At 46.2% G+C, this 18338-nt stretch overlaps 1 protein-coding gene across 1 annotated transcript in view; it reads right to left on the bottom strand.

Moving 5' to 3' along the window:
• The window catches only part of ATIC (5-aminoimidazole-4-carboxamide ribonucleotide formyltransferase/IMP cyclohydrolase), a gene marked incomplete at its 5' end in the record, with an annotated part of 22504 nt that extends 4282 nt beyond the window's left edge, over nt 1–18222 (bottom strand). Inside the window, 13 exons of the mRNA XM_010159275.1 lie at nt 2628–2720; nt 3693–3821; nt 6072–6161; nt 7328–7413; nt 9039–9146; nt 9304–9429; nt 11110–11266; nt 11401–11552; nt 12922–13010; nt 15124–15190; nt 16263–16342; nt 17631–17632; nt 18101–18222. Of these exons, the coding sequence (XP_010157577.1) occupies nt 2628–2720; nt 3693–3821; nt 6072–6161; nt 7328–7413; nt 9039–9146; nt 9304–9429; nt 11110–11266; nt 11401–11552; nt 12922–13010; nt 15124–15190; nt 16263–16342; nt 17631–17632; nt 18101–18222 (1301 nt within the window). The remainder of the gene's footprint in view (nt 1–2627; nt 2721–3692; nt 3822–6071; nt 6162–7327; nt 7414–9038; nt 9147–9303; nt 9430–11109; nt 11267–11400; nt 11553–12921; nt 13011–15123; nt 15191–16262; nt 16343–17630; nt 17633–18100) is intronic.
• Nucleotides 18223–18338: the final 116 nt, after the last annotated feature.

The following is an 18338-nucleotide window of genomic DNA, read 5'->3' as shown; positions in this document are numbered from 1 at the left end:
GGGGGGGGGGGGGGGAAATCACTTCATGACAGACACTTGGGTGACAGCTGAGCACTACTTGCCCAAAGCTCTTGGGCTGTGGGAGATCCAAACATGCCCCATGGCTGGAACACTGTGCAAAAGCATGGAGAGGATGAGATGGATAATGCCCAAAGGATCCTTGCAAAGTGATGCAGATGGTCCTGGATTTACTCAGATTTACCCTGAACAGTGAGTGAAAATGGACACCCTAAATACATTTGGTATTCTAAAAAATCAAAGGACTTCGAGGTTGGGAAGACAAAACCAGTGAAGCTACTGACAGACGTCTGCAGCGCCGGTAGAAACAGTGTAAATTAACAGGTTTGGGTTATCCTACTGTGCAGAGAATGAAGAAAGAATAATTTTAAATTGTTAATTTAAAATATGATGGGATCATTAAAGAAAGTGTAAACCACCATGTTACAGACTGGCTTGGCAGGTGCTGAAAGTCAAGAGAGAACAAGTGTAAGCGTTTATTAGCGGCAGCTGCCTTCCCGCAAATTAAGTGACACTCAACTCCCTAAATGCTTCCTCCACTCTATGTTTTCCTAGAACTTATTAACACAAGCACCAGCCCTTGCTGGAGCAGCCAATCCACCCGCCAACCTAAGGAAGTCAAGGTGTCAGAAACCGTTCTGGATGTCCGATACACAAGTTCTGCAGGCAACGGGGATGCTGTGAGGCTGAAATAACCCCTGGAAAACCGAAAGCCATGGAACGGAAAGAACGTGGGACTTCCTAGACTTGGTTCAAGTCAGATCCTGGAGAAGCATTGTGTGTAACAGTGATTTCCATCACTGGTTCTTGGTTTGCACACAGATATTCCTGTACATGTCTGATGTTACATGCTGGCAGGCGATATGGCCAGAGTTATACCTGAGCGTAGCACAGCATCGCCAAGAGGAATCTGAGCTAACCACTGTTTTGGTAGGACTGGTTCTCACTGGTCCGACCTTCCTTCCCCGTCTGTACCCTAAGAACGATGGTCTCGATCCTTAACGGTCTCGGGAAGCTGTTGAAAGTTTCAAAACCAAAAGGGAGCTCCTATCTGCGCTCCTCCGTGACTACCTACAACAAGCCATGCTGCTGCTCTTGCATTTGGGTTGTCGCAAGCCTCGTTCGGAAGACATCAAGCTTTGATTAGAACCTCCCACAGACCCACCACCTTCCTGAGCCAGCAACTGCAACAGCTCCTGCTCTTTACTGTTAAAAACATCACTCCTTCCTTGGTGCAGGATTCAGACGTCTGATCTTAGCCTTCCCTGACACGTATACAAATCAAGACAGAGCACATCTAGTTAAAGTTTGTACCTGCAAATATGCAGCACTTCACTGAAACCTGGCTAGTTAAACCCCGGCCTGCCCACACTTCTTTTCACTCCTCTCCCATGCCTTCTCCCTTCCGTCTGGTACAAGCATTACCACACACATTTCACCAACATCTGCAGCACCCCCTTAAGTCCAGACCTGAAAAAGCACCGGGGAAATTGCTGTCGTAATAAGGGAAAAGGAGCAAAGATAGGGACAACTTTGTTCTGGGGCTATGAGAACTAACACTCCTGAGTACAGAGAACCATTTAAAAGCAAGGGGAAAAAAAAAACCTGAATAAAAATGCCAGATCTCCAGAGACATGTTTTCAAGAACCACAGAGCGCACGACCCCAGAAAGCACAGGGAGACAGCGCTGCAGTGTCTTCTGGCTGTAACAACAACCCAGCATGCAAGAGGACAGCACCGCAACTCATTCACAGCCCGTACCTGTCGGGTACACCGTCTGATCCATTCCGGTTTATCATGTACCAAAGCTCGAGATCAAAAACTTTTCTTTGTCCCTTCTGTATTTTTGTATAAATAATCCAGGCCTGTGGAAAAGTTACCATGGAGAGCAGAGAACCAGCAGCTTTACAAGAACGAGCTGCTGGGCAAAAATACTATTTTTAATACATTTACAACATTTGGACAACTGGTTTAAGCTGAACACTTAGTGGTAACTTGGAAAGGAAGGATTTTGGTTTTTAATTCAAGAATCAGATCTCCACTACACATTTGATAATAATCCTATAAATCCCAACATCCAGCATAAGCTTGTTAAAAAAAAAAAATCACAGAGAATGGAAGATTTTTAATGCCCCTAAGGGGAAAAAAAAAGACAGCACATCCCATCTTTCTCACATAAAAAGTGAAAATAAAACTAAGAACCATTTGGATAGTTGGAGTCCAGCTGTGAAAACCACTGGCATTTCCTAAGGCTTTATGCCGACTACAACATATGTACGTGCTCTCAAAAAGTGATACAAAAGGACAGAGCAGTTAGAAAGACACGACTCAAGGCCAAACCTGCGGAAGAACAGAAGAGCTTTTTCCAACCTCATCATTGAAAGAGCCAGCCCTGTCATTACCATGAAAAAATTACACCCAGGTTTTGAAGCAGCCTCTTGAGAAACACGGATTTAACTACCACTGTGCATGGCACAGTCTCAGGCAGCCCCTCCATACCCGTGTAGTAGCTTCCTGTACGCTACGCGGCGTGAAAACCCAGGCCTGACGGAAGCGCCGGGCCACGTGGCTGCAAAAGCCCGCGCCCCAGAGCTGTCCGATCCGGTTACCTGTCCGTCCTTGGCGTAGCAAACTGAATTGGACTGGGTGTATTTGACAGCGATGCTGGCCACGATCAGGTCTCGGACAGCAGACTCGGGCAGCTGAAACAAAACGTCAGTGTCAACAGCCCATCCTAACAGCTGTGGCTAGCCAACTGGCTAGTGACCTGCAAACCCCCAAAGCCACAAGCGCTGTATCAGAGAGAGGGAAAACAGGGTAACGAAAATATCCCGTTTTGTTCAGTTACCAGCAATTATTTTGTTTGCATTAATTTGTTTAGGGTTAAAAACTGTAACTGGTTGCTTTGGCAGCTTAATCTCAGAGCTCGCAGGGATCTGACTCAATCTTAGCAGATCAGGAGGGCTCTATCACCGGCCCTAAGCCGGCAAACTCTTCTGGATTTGCTCAGTCACCGATGTGCTCACGGGCAAATCTCTAAGCACACACACAAGTATGCGCAGGAGCACAGTAATAACAGCTCCAACTTCTGCATTAAATCCATTACTAATTTATTAAGATTATTTTTATTACCTCAATGTCTAAACTTGCTTCTGACACCATGACTGATCGCGTGGTCATTAGCATCCGATTTTTAATGAGAACCAGAGCAGAGACAACAAAATAACTGAAAAATTCCTGATGATGTAGATTCTAAATGATGAGCAACACCAGCATGGGCAGAGTTTATACAACGCGCTGTACACAAAAGGGGGAACTAAACAGTGAGTCAGAGCGAGATCACAATGGATCCTCAGCACATGGCTGTCTTGCCACAAGAAAATACACACGGTAGCTTCTTATTTACAAAAAATACAAATATTTTGTTAATCTGAGATAAAGGGCAAGGTCCAGCTCCCCTTATTTAGGCAAGGAACCAAAACAAAGGCAAACTACCCCGATTTACCCAAGTGTATTTGTTCCAGAAAGTTTGCTGCATTGTTTCGTTGAAAGCCAGTTAAACCTTATTAAAATATTTTAAGAGCTCTTAAAAATAGAACAGTGATGACTTCCTTGATGAAAGCACACCAAGTCATTCCACCCATCTTTAAGCTCATTCATCTTCTGACACTTACATTTTTATTCTTTGTAACAATGTTCTTGAACAAAGAGCGGTCGATGACTGCATTGTTCCTCTTCTGCATGAGCTGCAATCCATAGAGGGTTCGAATCTCATTGTCATCTGGCTCATAATGAGGATCCATCTAAAAGCCAAAGGACAGGCCAAGAAAACTCTTCAAAGCCAACATCCCATAATATGTTAGGTTAAAATACGTTATCTAAAGAATCCAAGAGGCGAACTGTTTATAGAAAGCAACATAGAATCACAGAATGGTGTGGGTTGGAAAGGACCTTAAAGACCATCCAGTTCCAACCCCCCTGCCATGGGCAGGGACACCTTCCAATAGACCAGGTTGCTCAAAGCCTCGTCCAGCCTGGCCTTGAACACTTCCAGGAATGGGGCATCCACAGCTTCTCTGGGCAACCTGTCCCAGTGCCTCACCACTCTCTCTGTGAAGAACTTCTTCCTGATATCTAATCTAAACCTCCCCACTTTCAATTTACACCCATTACCCCTTGTCCTGTCACTACAGACCCTTGTAAAAAGTCCCCCCCAGCTTCCTTGTAGCCCCTTCAGGCACTGGAAGGTGCTATAAGGTCTCCCAGGAGCCTCTGAGACTCTCTGAGACTCTGAGTCTTTCATCATAGCAGAGGGGCTCCAGCCCTCAGAGCATCTTCGTGGCCTCCTCTGGACTCACTCCAACCGGTCTATATCCTTCTGATGTTGTGGGTAATCATCATCCAATCAACAGAAGTAATTAGAATTAACAATTAATTAGCAATTCACAATTAATTAGCAAGGTCTCAACAGCATGCATGGACATTTACAGGACAGAGAGGTAGATGCCTATGTACAAACTTCTGTGTCGCCAGCCACAAAAAAAAAAATTAATCTACAAAGCCTTTTTGTCCTTCATAGAAAGGGAAAAACATCCACACAAGAAGTCTTTCGGTCTTCCACAGGAAGGTAGAAATAATCCGAGTTGCTTCACACATGCCTCAAGGTACAACTCCCAACCCTCCTCATCGTTAAACAGGGAACGTGATTATTTCCAGCGCCGCACTCTCTCGGGGCACGTTTCCAAACAAGCACGCAGCACAGTTTATTGACACCAGCATAAGGGGTGAAGTGAAACTGCGCCTAGGTCTGCCCAAGCGCGGGCTGATTTAGCATCTTGGTAGCCCCAGTTCAGGTTATTGAGACATGAAGTAAAGCAGCTGAAGGCCACCAGCTCTAAACAGGAGCATGCACACACTTTCTGTGGTTGCCCTACTACATTTCAATTTGTTCAGACCCACCTTCCTTAGCAGCCCTCTGCAGACAGGCCCTGAAGATACAGGCTTAACCAATACGACCTCATCCTGGCAAAGCTAATTGAATTCAGGAGGTAATCAGCTGCCAAGATGGTCTGCAATTTCATTCCTTCTCGCCTCAAGCTCCTCAGCCATCTTCTACAGCTCCCCTGCTAGTAATGCTACAACTGCAACCGCAGCTCAGCCCTGGATTTTCTTTTTGTACTGTTATAGTGAAGTTCTCCGCTCACTTGTCTTAGCATCAGGCAGAAATAGGACCTGATAGCTGCTCTGACAGCATTATGTACAAACAGTCAGTCATGTTCACCAAAACAGGATGATTTTGATGAGGGAACGAGGAAGGTAACCTGACTCTTACTTGACCACACTGCATTAATATCCCTGGTGCAGTATGTAAAGGTGCATCATCCCAGGTCCAAACTCAGCCTGTGGGGCTATCTTCATTGCTGACCTTGCTCAAGGCTGCTCCACAAACACCCCGACAAGGCTTCCCCCGGTGATACACTACACATGCTCCTCACTCCTGAGACTCACCACATCACCAAGGCACAAAAAAATTCAGGGAGGAAACAAATTCAGCACAATGAAGAGGAAGGCTGGCAAAGAGTGGAAAGAGAGCACAGAAATTCTATTTCTTTGAGGTACCTCTGCTGGCTCATAGACTGAATTACTCTGAATCACTCTGAAAGCCAAGGAAGGCATTATGAAAACACTCTGCCCTAGGACTACAGGCTAAACGTGGCCACAACACCGCTAGTGGAACTCCAGCTCCGACTCTGGGGAGTCCCCAGAGACCCAGAGGAAACCCTTCCATGCACTGCAGGGGGGCCATTTCTTTGAGGTACCTCTGCTGGCTCATAGACTGAATTACTCTGAATCACTCTGAAAGCCAAGGAAGGCATTATGAAAACACTCTGCCCTAGGACTACAGGCTAAACGTGGCCACAACACCGCTAGTGGAACTCCAGCTCCGACTCTGGGGAGTCCCCAGAGACCCAGAGGAAACCCTTCCATGCACTGCAGGGGGGCCGGGATTAGCCCCCAGCTGTGTGGGCTATGGGAAGAGCAGGACTACAAACCTGGAGGACACAGTAACCACCATTCTTCTTTTTGGCAAGGATTTTGAGAGCATCTTCCTCATAGCCAGGAGCTACCACACCATCAGACACCTGCAAAACACAGATTGCAGCTTCCAGGTGAAGGAAAAAACCAGAGAGGGGCTAATACTGAAAACTCCACCCGCCACTTCCAAAAAGGCACCGAAGGGACACATCTCAGGGTGTGTCTGTACCACACGATACCAACGGCACTACCACAACATGGGTTTTGGGGCTGGAAACAGCAGAGCTCTAGAAGCTCTTGGCAGAGGTTAGTAAAAACTATTGGTCACCGCTTCAAACACAATGGAGCTAATAACAAATATCCCTCTCCAAGGGGAAGCAGCTCGTGCACATCTCCACTTCTCAGCCCTAACAGGAAACATGGCTTAAAAAAGTATAAATCCTTATTTCAAGAGTGACGCTCCTGATGAGACAAAAATCTTAGCAAAAAGCTGCTAACAGCATTGAAACCAAGAAGAGTTTGCATTCATCAGTGCCATGAAGTGCTCCACACCTTCCACAGTCTTATCCTACAGTGTGAGTGGGTTGTTTTGGTTGGGTTTTTTTTAAAGTGGTAGTATACCAAACATTATCCTCGCAAACCAAACGCAGCCTTTCATTTGTTTGGAAAGAAGCCTCCAGTGTACAAGACAGCCCTTTCCAGCATGCCTTCCCCCCTCAAAACAACTGTAAGCAACGTGTAATGGGATGAACGTGTGTGGCAAAGCATTAACGCCCCGGTGCTTCACTCCAAATCTAAACCAGTGACTTGTGCAACGCAGTCAGCTACGGAGCTAACGCTGAGCCCCGCAAAGCACGGCCTGGGGAATGGCTGAGCCTACCCGTAACTTGTATCAACTAGCAGGCAGCAATCCGCATCCGCATCCCTGCCCTGGGCAAGGGGCTGGCTAGCAGCTCTCCCATCCTCTACTCTTCAGATTTTACAACCAGATCCTTGCCACAGCGCAATCAGGGTTTGTTTCCAGAAGCAGAGCTTTGCAATCACCTCCCGGAAGGCAGCATTTCAAACACTGCTGTTTCACAGGCCAGGTTTTAACTGGTAGGATGTAAAAATGCAACAGAAGATGGGTGTGAATTCTGCACTCTGGATACCAAACTGCACGAATGGCCCAACAAACAGTCTTCACTAAGACGGGTCAAAATTCACTCAGAATGACTCCAGATAGTGTGATTCTCCTTTTCACACTCGAACAGTTTGTTGCTGTTTAACTAACCTCTCTGGAAATTATCTTGGCAGTAGCCACATCGCAGGTATCAGACAGGGCAATGAAGTCGCCAAAAGAAGACATCCGATCAGCACCTGCAAAACCCCATTCTTAGTAACTTAAACTCGAGCACAACACAAAGAAAAGTCTTTGCTTCTACAATTTCCATAAGAATTAATAATTTAAACCCACAGGGGAAAAAAAAAAAGGCTCTATATGAGCAACAAGGATGAAAAGCCCTACCTCAAAACACATGCACCTTTAAATATTCCCACAGTTCAGCTACTCCTCCTTCTTCGCTGCATTTGCCACAGCTCTACCTCTGTAACGCCTACCTCCGTTACCGCGAGCAGCTCTGCTGTAGCCATGGTGGCAAGAGGACAAGGAGAGGCAAGGATCATACAGAAACAATTTTAGATGGGAGGCAGTTGGAAAAAAACAGAGGAAAGCTTTTAGATGCCTATGCTCCCATCTGGCTTCTCCTGCAAGAAACCAGACCCAGAAACCTAGCAAGAGTCATTTTTATTTTTTTTTAAATCAATATTCTCTGCATTTAATAGCATAGTTAGGGTGAACACCTAATGGAACCCAACTCCTATTGCAGATGCTCTACTGCTCAGCAAGGTCAATTCTTCTGTCCCTGCCATTCTAAGGGTTTATTTTCCTACCAATCACGCAATGGATCCCTGAGGGCAGCATTCAAAGGCGGTCTCTCAAGTGGTGAAAAATGAACCCAAGCCACTGTGCCCCTTATCAAGTAGGTTTGCTTTGCTTTCTACAATCTGCAGATTTTCTAGGAATGCCACAGAAAATGAGAGAATTAGCAAAGTATCTCAGTTAAGCAGAGGATTTTCATTTATTTATTTATTTATAGCTTTATTGGTGAGCTCCAAAAGACTAAAGCATAAAAAAAAAAAAAAAATAAAATCACCCACCAAACACCGGGCAGAAGCATTTCTACTCAAGTATTCCTGAGCAACTCATATGCAGTGGAAGGCTGAGTGTGCTACCCCCTACAGCTGTTTGTTTATCCATCCTTCAAGGGAAACCCCGCAGATTTATGTATGTGTGTGTATATATATACACATTGTTCAGCCTGGAGGAGGCTCAGGGGAGACCGTATCACTCCCTACAGCTCCCTGAAAGGAGCAGGCGGGGGGGTGTTGGTCTCTTCTACCAAGTGGCAAGCAATAGGACAAGAGGAAACGGCTTCAAGTTGTGCTAGAGGAGGTTTGGATTGGATATTAGGAAAGATTCCTTCACTGAAAGGGCTGTCAGGCATTGGAAGGGGCTGCCCAGGGAGGTGGTAGAGGCAGCATTCCTGGAGGGATTTAAGAGATGCATGGACAAGTTGCTCAGGGACATGGTTTAGTGGTGGACTTGGTAGTGTTGGGTTAATGGTTGGACTTGATCTTAAAGGTCAAAAGATTCTACGATTTAAACTAACCCACAAGATTCTATGATTTAAATTCAAAAACCTCTATAGATCTATTATATACATCAAGAAACAGAATCCACCAGAATTTTTAGCCTCTTTGAAACAATATACAAGGTCTGCTCAGCTGGGGAGCAGTTTTTGCTAGGCAGTCAGTTCATTTAATCAGATCCTTATGGAGAAAAAACATACAGAGGAGAGCAGACTGCAAAAGGCAAGAGCCTGTCAAGTGGTAAGCATGCTGCTCAGCTCTTTAGACATGCTAGTTTATCCTGGGCTTCTTACCTCTGCTTCGTGCGTAGGCAGACGCCAAAGGGGTTAAGGTCTCATGGAAGTCATGCACCATGCAAACTTGCGCCTCCTCCTGGCTGAGAGGTATGCCAACAGCAGCACCTAGTGGGAAACGCAAGCACGGGCACTCAAACCAGAGCCTCTCCCTGGCCCTGGAAACCCCCAGGCTTCCAGGGACACAGACACGCCACTGACAGAGCCTGCCACAACCTGGGGTCTGGCCAAAAGAGAAAAGCGTGGTAAGGAGGAGCCACCCTACCTGCAGGACTGACGTGTTTGAAGGAGGCCGCGGCAGGAATACCTAAGGCCTGCTTGAGCTCCTTCACCAGCTGCCAGGCATTGAGAGCATCACACAGGTTGATGAATCCCGGAGAGCCATTCACCACTGCAAACACAGCACACAAATAGGCACGTTAAAGCTGGCAGGTCCCTCTTCCCAGAGTCTAGAGAGCAAGCAGAAGAGATTTCTCCCACCAAGAGTTGAAACCACTACAAACTGATCTTGTTAAATGACCCTGGTTCCTCAGCAACTGGTTGAGTGGCCTGAGAAGCTTCAGTGACTTGTGAGGAATGCACAGGCTTGAGACTGAGGAGATGCAAATACAATTCTCCTCCCTACCAGGAGCTGCTCATACGGCCTTGGACTCGCTGTCCCCATGCACGACCCTCTTGTGAAATGGGAACAGAAGAACAACACTCCCTCTTAGGTCGAGTTCTTCAAACAGCAGCCATCTGGAACAAGAGCTGTCTCTTTCTGAGGGATTTTACCAGCGCGTGGTTTTGACACACAGGCAGTGCTGTCAGGGAAGAACACAAAAAGCACATCCCCTGCTCCCTGGCAGGTAGATTTCCTTACAAAAGTAGTACATAAACTTCATGTAGTGACTACAGCTCTGATCAACAACGTACTCTGGCACTAGCCAAACTTTAAGCATGTTGTCTCCAACTGATCTTAACAGAACCACTCACTGCCTTGAAATTTGTGGCAAGCTTTTGGCAAAATGCTTCATCTGGTCCCTTCATCAGAAATGCACCCCAAGAGTAAAGGTCATTCAGAAGTCTGACCTCAAAACCTTTTGCCCTGGCCCTGCAAGAAAAGCTGGCATGCCAGGACTGCGAGCATTTCAAGAGAGAGGAGGAAAAGATCATTTTAGCAGTAGTCCCTGGCCAGCACAAGTGAACAGTGTTGTTCTGCTGCCACAACGGGAGGCAGACTTGCAAGCAAATCGACTTCCAGTGCAGGTGTGGAAAACCTTCCTGTGAGATGCCAGAGTTGAAACTGGGAAGTTCTGCAACACAAGCTTCATTGTTCAACAGGACAATGCCTGCACACACAGCAGAGCTGGTTTTCACCAACATTAAAAACAATCTCAAGAGTAGCCAGACTTGCTTTCTCTCCAAAACAGGGGGTTCCCTCACCACTGCAACGCTGAGTGGCACACCCTGTATAATGGCAGAGAGACACACCAGACCTGTCCCAAACTCTTGCAGGTGACACTAGTATCCCTTCCCTCTGCCACTGTTAGCAGAAGCAGCACTGGAGAAAAATAAGTTAATAAACCTCTGCTCTAAACTATTAAAGAAGGAACAAAACCCATTCAAACCTGGATAAGTACACCTTGGTTTCTAGAAAGTGTAAATGGTGGCACAAAAAGGTTGCAAAGATTCTAAAAATAAGCCAAATGGGAAGTAGCAAAGCAACTTAAAAGGATGATGAGGTTTTCCTTTGCAAAAACTGGATCTGATGTCAAGCAGAAGGTGCACCATGTAAGTCTGCTCCAAGTGTCTTCAGTGTGGACATGTAATCCTACACCAACAGAGAACATGGGGCTACAGTAAGTCTCGTGGCAGTCAGCAGACAAGCTTTTCTGTCTCACACAGCTCAACTTTCCAACTGCAAAGCTAATGCCACTCACTATTAAAGTAGTTAAGGCACTGCTGGCCATCCCTCAGACTCGGGTACAAGGTGGCATTTCATTTTTAAAGACAATAGCAGATATGCCCAACCACCGCCTTTCTCAGTTATCCCAGAGCTCCCTTTTGGCCAGCACGGCCCAGGCTTCACCTGTCAGAGGAAGTTTGGATCTCATCGTGTAGAGCTGCGCAGGACTCTGGTGAGGATTCATGCCGTACCGCAGGGGCAGCTGGGACACCCCTTTGCTGTACTCCTTCCTGAAGTAGTCAGAGATGGCTGCATCATATTGAGCAGTGTGGGTGAAAGCCTGGGGAGAGAATGGGAGACAGCTGTCAACTTACAAACACCCCAACTTGCAAACTATTTGGTGTTTAACGAAGCAAATGAATGAAAGGCAAACGAGTCTGGCCCAGCCCTTCACTGCAAGCAAACAGGACCAACCTTCAGTGCAAGGTGACGCCTGGTTTCCATGGAAGTGTCTTTGTCCCTGGACGTCGCCATCTCTTTAGCTACTGCAGAGTAGTCTGCAGGGTCACACACAACCGTCACGCGAGCGTGGTTCTTGGCAGCTGCCCGCAGCAAGGCAACTCCTCCTGCAAGCGAAGGAAGGAGGCATGAAGCACTTCCCTTCTGGACACGGCATGATCAAGAGCTACGTCTGAGGCACCAATCGATTGCACCAGATGAACGTGCCCCCCACCTTCCAGCAACGTGAAAGGACTGTCAGAATGCTCTTCAAACTGCGCAAGGCTGCCGAGTTCGACTCAACCCCCTGGTGAAGGTGCACATTGGCTGGCCTTCGCAGACACAGGCAGAGCCGCAGTGGTGAGGAAAGGGGTCACGGGCTACGATGACCAACCAGGGCAAGAATGCCTTCGAGCAGCACAGCCACATCCCGAAGAGCTTCACACTTAAGTGCCATCCTGCACAACACCTGGGCTGAGGAGGGGTCTATAGGAATATTTATTATATGCCACCAAGCCACAGAGGTTCCCGAATCTCTCTGCAAATATTCATGAATCCTGCCCAGGTCCTCTGTGTAAGGTAAAATGCCATGCTTCCCCCTTAAATTTGACTGTGCACAGCTATTACACCACTTCAAATCACACAAGATACTAGGCTGTTGCAAAGGAAAAGCAGAGGCTGGCACCATTACATGCAGAGTGAGTATTACTCCATAAACCATTTAATAGAGAGCTCTGCTGGGCATCATTTGGACTAAACTACTGCAAGAAAATGCAATCCCAGTCCAACCTCGTGGCGCACAACTGTGCCTACACTGTTCACAAGCTGCCAAGCAGAGATGCTGCGGTGAAGGAACGGCAAGCCTTCTGGGGTTAATAACCAGCAGGAAGAGCAGAACTGCCAATGATACAGGCAGCCATGCTTCCAAACTCAGGTCCTAACTATTCTCCCACATATGCAGACCAACTTCTTGTAATGGCTTTGTGCAGTGCATTTTTCAGCAATCCCCAGAGCACTTTCAGTGGTTCAGCTTCTTCTCTCCAAAGCTCACGGTTTTTACTTTTATTACACTGCCAGAGGCTGCAAAAGAGGTATAAGCTGCTCTCTGCTTCAGTAGGAAGCATGCTCCACCTGGATGGTCCTAGCACAGCCTTCTGCAGTCTATCAGGCTCCTTCTTGGCAGTGCACAAACTGCCCACCTATGCAGCGTGATTTGCCTGCCTGTTACAACAGCCACTTGCCATTTTAATTCTAGGTCTGCTTAAAGCAATGAGGTTTACAACAGCCATTTGCCATTTTAATTCTAGGTCTGCTTAAAGCAATGAGGTTTACCCAGCTATGCTTTCAGTCTGCTCCTTGCAACTCTGGCGCTCCTTAGCGGACTGCCTTTATGGGTGTGCAATGCTGCCAAACAAAATGACAAGACCTGAGACCACTTACAGACCAGAACCATCAAAAGTCTGCTTGGAGACTAGATTTCTCTCCCCTTTAACTTACCAATATCAATCTTTTCCACGGCCTCTTGTACGGTCACATCTGGAGAAGATACGGTCTTCACAAACGGGTAGAGGTTACACACTACGACTCTGAGAATTAAGGAGAAAAGATGGGTTACTCAATGAGAAATAAAAAGGCCAAACTGGGCCTGGCATGCACAAGGTACTACCAGTAGTTTTATAGCCTTGTCTTTCAGATCAGGGACCAACAAAAAAAATCATGTAGCCAGGGCTTCTTTCTCCAAAAGACTGAAGAGACAGTGGTGTTCAGCCGAAGGACAGGTGATGAAACAGTGAAACAGTACATGCTTGTAGAATTTAACTGAACTCTCTGCAAAAAAAACATCAACAGTCTAATTTTCCACAACTTTTCCAAGAAAACAACCTGCATATCACCTGCCTCAAAATACCAACAGCATATGAAACCTGTGCGCACAGCCTGGATCCCAGAAAGATTCTGTGGCACATGAAAACAGATGAGAGGATTGACTTTCCCCTCTCAAGGTAAGATGGGATCTTACCGCAATTATTTTCTTAATCTGATCTGGAAGAAGCTACAGCCTGTGTTCCAGCAGGCATGAAGTAGTAACTTGCCCTGTCCCATCCTACCAGTGCCACATGAACTGCAGTGAGAGGAAGTACCTGTTTTGACATTCAAACAATGTTTTTAATCCAAGAGAATTAATTAACTCTCTTGATCTGAGCATATGAAGGTATCAAACTCCAATACATGCCCAGTATTGGCAGCAAATCGCTGCGATGCAAACAATTGTGTCCAACTTTCAATGTTCCTTTGTTTCCACATTGCGTGATGAACTCAAGTGGAAGGGATGACCAGCTTCCAGAATGGTTTTCAGAACCCCCCATGGTCTCTAAATTTTCTACAATGCCTTTTATTGTCTGTTTTATTTCTAATATGCCCTCCCCTCCAATCCATTCATGCTCCTGACCTAGGGCAAACCATCACAAATACGCAGACTTGAACACTGCTAATGCTTTTATCTGTGGAAATCATGATAACCAACATCAAGGTTTCCTACTCTGATTGGGACTTTAAATTTTATGCAGCTACACAAAGACGCTCCTGCCAAGGACCAGCTCCTTCTGCTTTATGTAAGACAACCCAAATCCAAATTATTACTCTGGATGCAAGCACACTTTAAGTCACTGATGTAAAGGCATGTTACTCCCCCTGCAAATCAGCAGGGCCTGCTTTAACGTGCAGCTTACTCTTAAGAGCCACCACTGCTGAGCCATCCATGAGGGTTCCTGTGATTTCAAATGTCAGGTTTTCAAACTGAGCCAGGAAATCCAGCCATCCTAGGCACATCAGTTTTTAAAAGTAATTTGAAAAGCTAAGATGCATTCTGACCCAATTACCACAAACTGTACCTCCCATCCTGGCTATACCTACAATTTACTACGTCCAATTCAGCCCTTCTAAACGCGGAGCTACCCACCGACATCGAACTGGTTACTCATAATCACTAGTTAGATGTTAAAACCATTCAGTTAAACGTAGTCCCAAACTGCTCTGGGCGAGTGTACTGAGTAAATACATCCTAACAAAACCAGAAAGAGATCTTTGGTACACATTAGTACGCAAACTGTGTAACTTCAATTTCTGGCTGCAGCTCACTTGCTCCCACGATGGCTCTCGGAAAGCGAGCTCTCTGCCTGTTATCTGTCTGAACAAATGCTGCGTGTTCCTGACCCGCTTTTCAGGTCTACTCTTTTTTCGTGTGTTGAAACTCAGTAAACATTATGCAAATATCAAAGGGTATATTTACTAAGCAAGCATTTCAAAATCGGGAATTATCATCTGATCAGACACCCAGAGCCAAGCAAAGGGGAGACGCGCCAGCTACAAAAGCACTGAATGTAGCCTTGCAAGAAGTGTCACGTGGTCCAACACTGACTAAATGTAAAGTGCCAACATTCCCAGATAACCAGGAGACATTAAAACCTCTGTTCCCTGTGGAAACCACAACGTAACTTTCATGTTTTAGTTTCCTATTTTTACAAGTGATGAAGATGCACCTGTAGAAAATTGTATTTTTTAAAACATAGTTATCTCCTGACAGGGAAAAGGAAGGAGATTGAAAGTGTTACAATCCCTACTGCTCCCACTCAGGGGTGTTGACTGGTCTCCAATGTTCATTTCTGATTACTGATGAACTGCATGATGTCCCTCAGCATTTACCTTACAAGGCTGAAATCCTGTTTGTTCATATCAGCATTATCTTCTGGAATATTACGAGCCAAGATGCCTAGTCAGAAACAAGAGTACATCTTTATTAAAAATACCCGACAACTAAATCACCAACATCTTCCTTCAGACTGTGCTTTTTCTCAGACTTTGTATCATAAAGTTTCTGATTCTAGTTTAGACAACAGTCCTCAGCCTCTATTCTTCTACCTTTATTCCATTTTACTGACTCTTTAGCTGTTCAAATTCCATACCAACAGGGTTGGGTTTTTTTCCCCTCAATGCTAAATCCTAAAGTATTCAAAGTGCTGAACAGTAACCTCAAAAACGTACTTTATAAACATACAGTTGCTATCCTTAAAACACTAAAACTGTCATTAAGGAGTTAATGGGAGAACGGCCCACCAGCCAGCACCACCCAAAGCCTATGAAACAAAGGAAGCAAGAGAGGCTGTGCCACTAGCAGGGAGGCATAGGTGGCTGGCCTGGGTCTAGGAACCTGGGGAAACATGCAGGCGACTGGCTGGCATAGTGTAAGGAACAGCACAATCCTGGGTTCAAGACTGTCAGAGGAGGTTGTCTCCAGCCCTCAAGTATGATGGACAACAGGTTCAATTCAAAGGATCTCAAGTACCGTAACAGGAGATGCAAAAGCAGGTGGGTTAATGTGCAGGTTGACCGATTATCAGACATCTTCCTTGCTGAAAAGCCAGGGAAGATTAGACATGCAGAATCACCCACAAAAGACGATGCTGTCATGTTCCTTATGCTGTAGGCCAGACCCATCCACAGGTTAAATTCAGGGGAGCTCTCTGCCTGAACAGGTCTGAAATTGATTCTGCAAAGAATGTGCAAAGGCATTTACAGAGAAGCCCTGTTACTTGCAGCCCCTGGGAGGAAAAGCTCTGCTAACTGCATAGATGCCAGCACATAACAGAGGAAGCTGTTACTAATTCAGCCACCGTGCACTTCTCCACACCATGCTTTTCACCTCTCCCTCCGCTGCTAGAGCACATCAGTTTTCATTACCCAGTTCTTCCACACAACCCTAAAGATATGTGTCAACCCCTTCTTCCCACCCTCACCACCCATGGATTTCTTTTAGGTTGAAAAATATATTAGCAGAAACATACCAGCATGGACTGCAGGATGAAGGGTTTTCACGCGTCCACCTAACATCTCAGGGAACCCTGTCAGGTCCGAAACGTCTCTGCTCAACGAGAAAACACAGCATGATAACAGAGGTGCCATACTGACTTATCTGTAGGTTGAATGTTTATTGTCCCCATCAGGGCAGTAATTTAGATCTACTGGTAACAATGGGTTTACTGGAAGGAGATTTAAAACCTAGGAGTTTTGAAGGCAACAAGGAGGGAGACAAACTTAGCTTTCTTTTGGTCCATCTGTTAAAAACAACAAATCGTCACCTTCCCGTCACCGACAGCAAGAGTTTAGAGAGAAAAACACATGCAGGGTTCCTCTAACTTGTATCTCACTAAGAACACAGCATATGGAAGGGGTATTACTAAACTGCTAGGAAAAACCTACGCGGAGTGACAGACTAGGATGTATCCTTACGGAAGGCTGGGAAGTACTTCTGAGATGAGGCATTCTATATTAAGAGAGATCTAACTGTTTTTATTATGGTTGGCACCTGTCAAGTAGTTAGCAAGATGCTGGTAGGTACAGAAGGATTAGTAGAAACAGCCAAAATGTTGGTTTCACGCTCTCTTGCTCTTCACGAGATGTTGATCTGTATCTCATGCAAAAGCCACCCCTGACAACGCAGAAAGGCCACTGCTTCCTAGTAAGTGACCCAAACCAAAAAATTGTATAAATCTCACTAGAAACCCCCTGCTATGCCAAAGGAGCAACAACTGCTTTTCCCGTGAAAGGACACACAGTTCATGGGTCACACTCAACTAAGCAGTACAGTTGTTTTTTGAATACACTGAACTAACCAAGATAAGCAAATCCCAAGTCAACATGGTTTATAGAGAGAATGGAAGACCTTCCTCAAAAGCACCAACACCTCTTCTTCCCAGCTTAGCCAAACCATTAATTAAAGTTTCACCATTCCCAGTGACTGTTTATGATGGTAAAAGAACAATAAATTGGAGAGAGGAGGGGAAATGTGACGGTCTTTTGCTCCAGGCTTCACTGACAGCACAGCCAAGCAAAGTAGTTGGGGAGACATGACCATGAGCTGGATAACAGCAAGGACAGGGACCTCTGGACGCAGTGTATATTCATGCTGACGTGACCCAGGGGCCTATTGCTGTATCCACTGGAAGCAAAAAAGGAGTCGCAGTCACCTGTCCTGCCAAATAATTGACAGATTTTTCATAACTGTACTGGAAACAGTTTTTATTTGGCCAGAGCTGGTTGGTTTTTTGGATTTTAACTGCAGCATGGAAGAAACTAAAACAAATTTCCCCAGAATCATGGGCCAGAAGAGCCAGTGACTGTACAAACCCCTTCTCAACCAGTGGCTGCACAACACCTCTGTCTGACTGCCACACTGGGAAAATTACTTGTGACAAATGACCTCCAGCGAGCTTCAGCACAGTCCTGACACATGCCACCTTTCCTGCCCCAGGACTGGGCAAAGATCCGCTCTCACCTGGCTGTTCAGAGCAGCACGAGGGTCAGATGATGGATTTCAAGACAACGGATTGCCTCGCCAGAAAAGAGCTGGCTCCAGGCAGACAAGGCAGTGGTGCTGCCGACATGCTGTGTGCTGATCTGCACAGCAACACTCTGTGGCCTCACTCAACCCACTTCAGGCCAGGGAGGTTCTGTAGCTTGCCTGGGGGCAGGGTTTTTTTTGGAAGGGAAGGTTTGCTTTCAGACCAGCTTTCAATCATTATTTTCTCACAGATGGAAAAGAAACCCAACCCCAATTGAAGCAACCTCAGGAGCCAAATGAGCAATTTTGGTGGAGATGTACAGGAGGGTGTCTGTCCCTGACGGGCAAGCCAGCATCTCTCAGGGATTTGGCTGTTCCTCCAGAGGCAATTAGACCCAGGCCAAGAGCATTCAGACTCTTTGCAAATTCCACCAGGCTGGTCTTGTCCGAGACGCTGAGTAGAGCTGACGGGTGGGAAGAGCACAGAGATTTGGGGTTTAGAAGTGCAACACAGACAGTGTCCCAGGCCGCCCCAAGGCGGAGAGCCCCCCCGAGGCGCGGCACCGGCGGGAGGAGGCGG

This window comes from Eurypyga helias, unplaced genomic scaffold (assembly GCF_000690775.1).
Source record: "Eurypyga helias isolate BGI_N326 unplaced genomic scaffold, ASM69077v1 scaffold14329, whole genome shotgun sequence".
Lineage (NCBI taxonomy): Eukaryota > Metazoa > Chordata > Aves > Eurypygiformes > Eurypygidae > Eurypyga > Eurypyga helias.
This window is presented reverse-complemented; position numbering and strand designations above follow the sequence as displayed.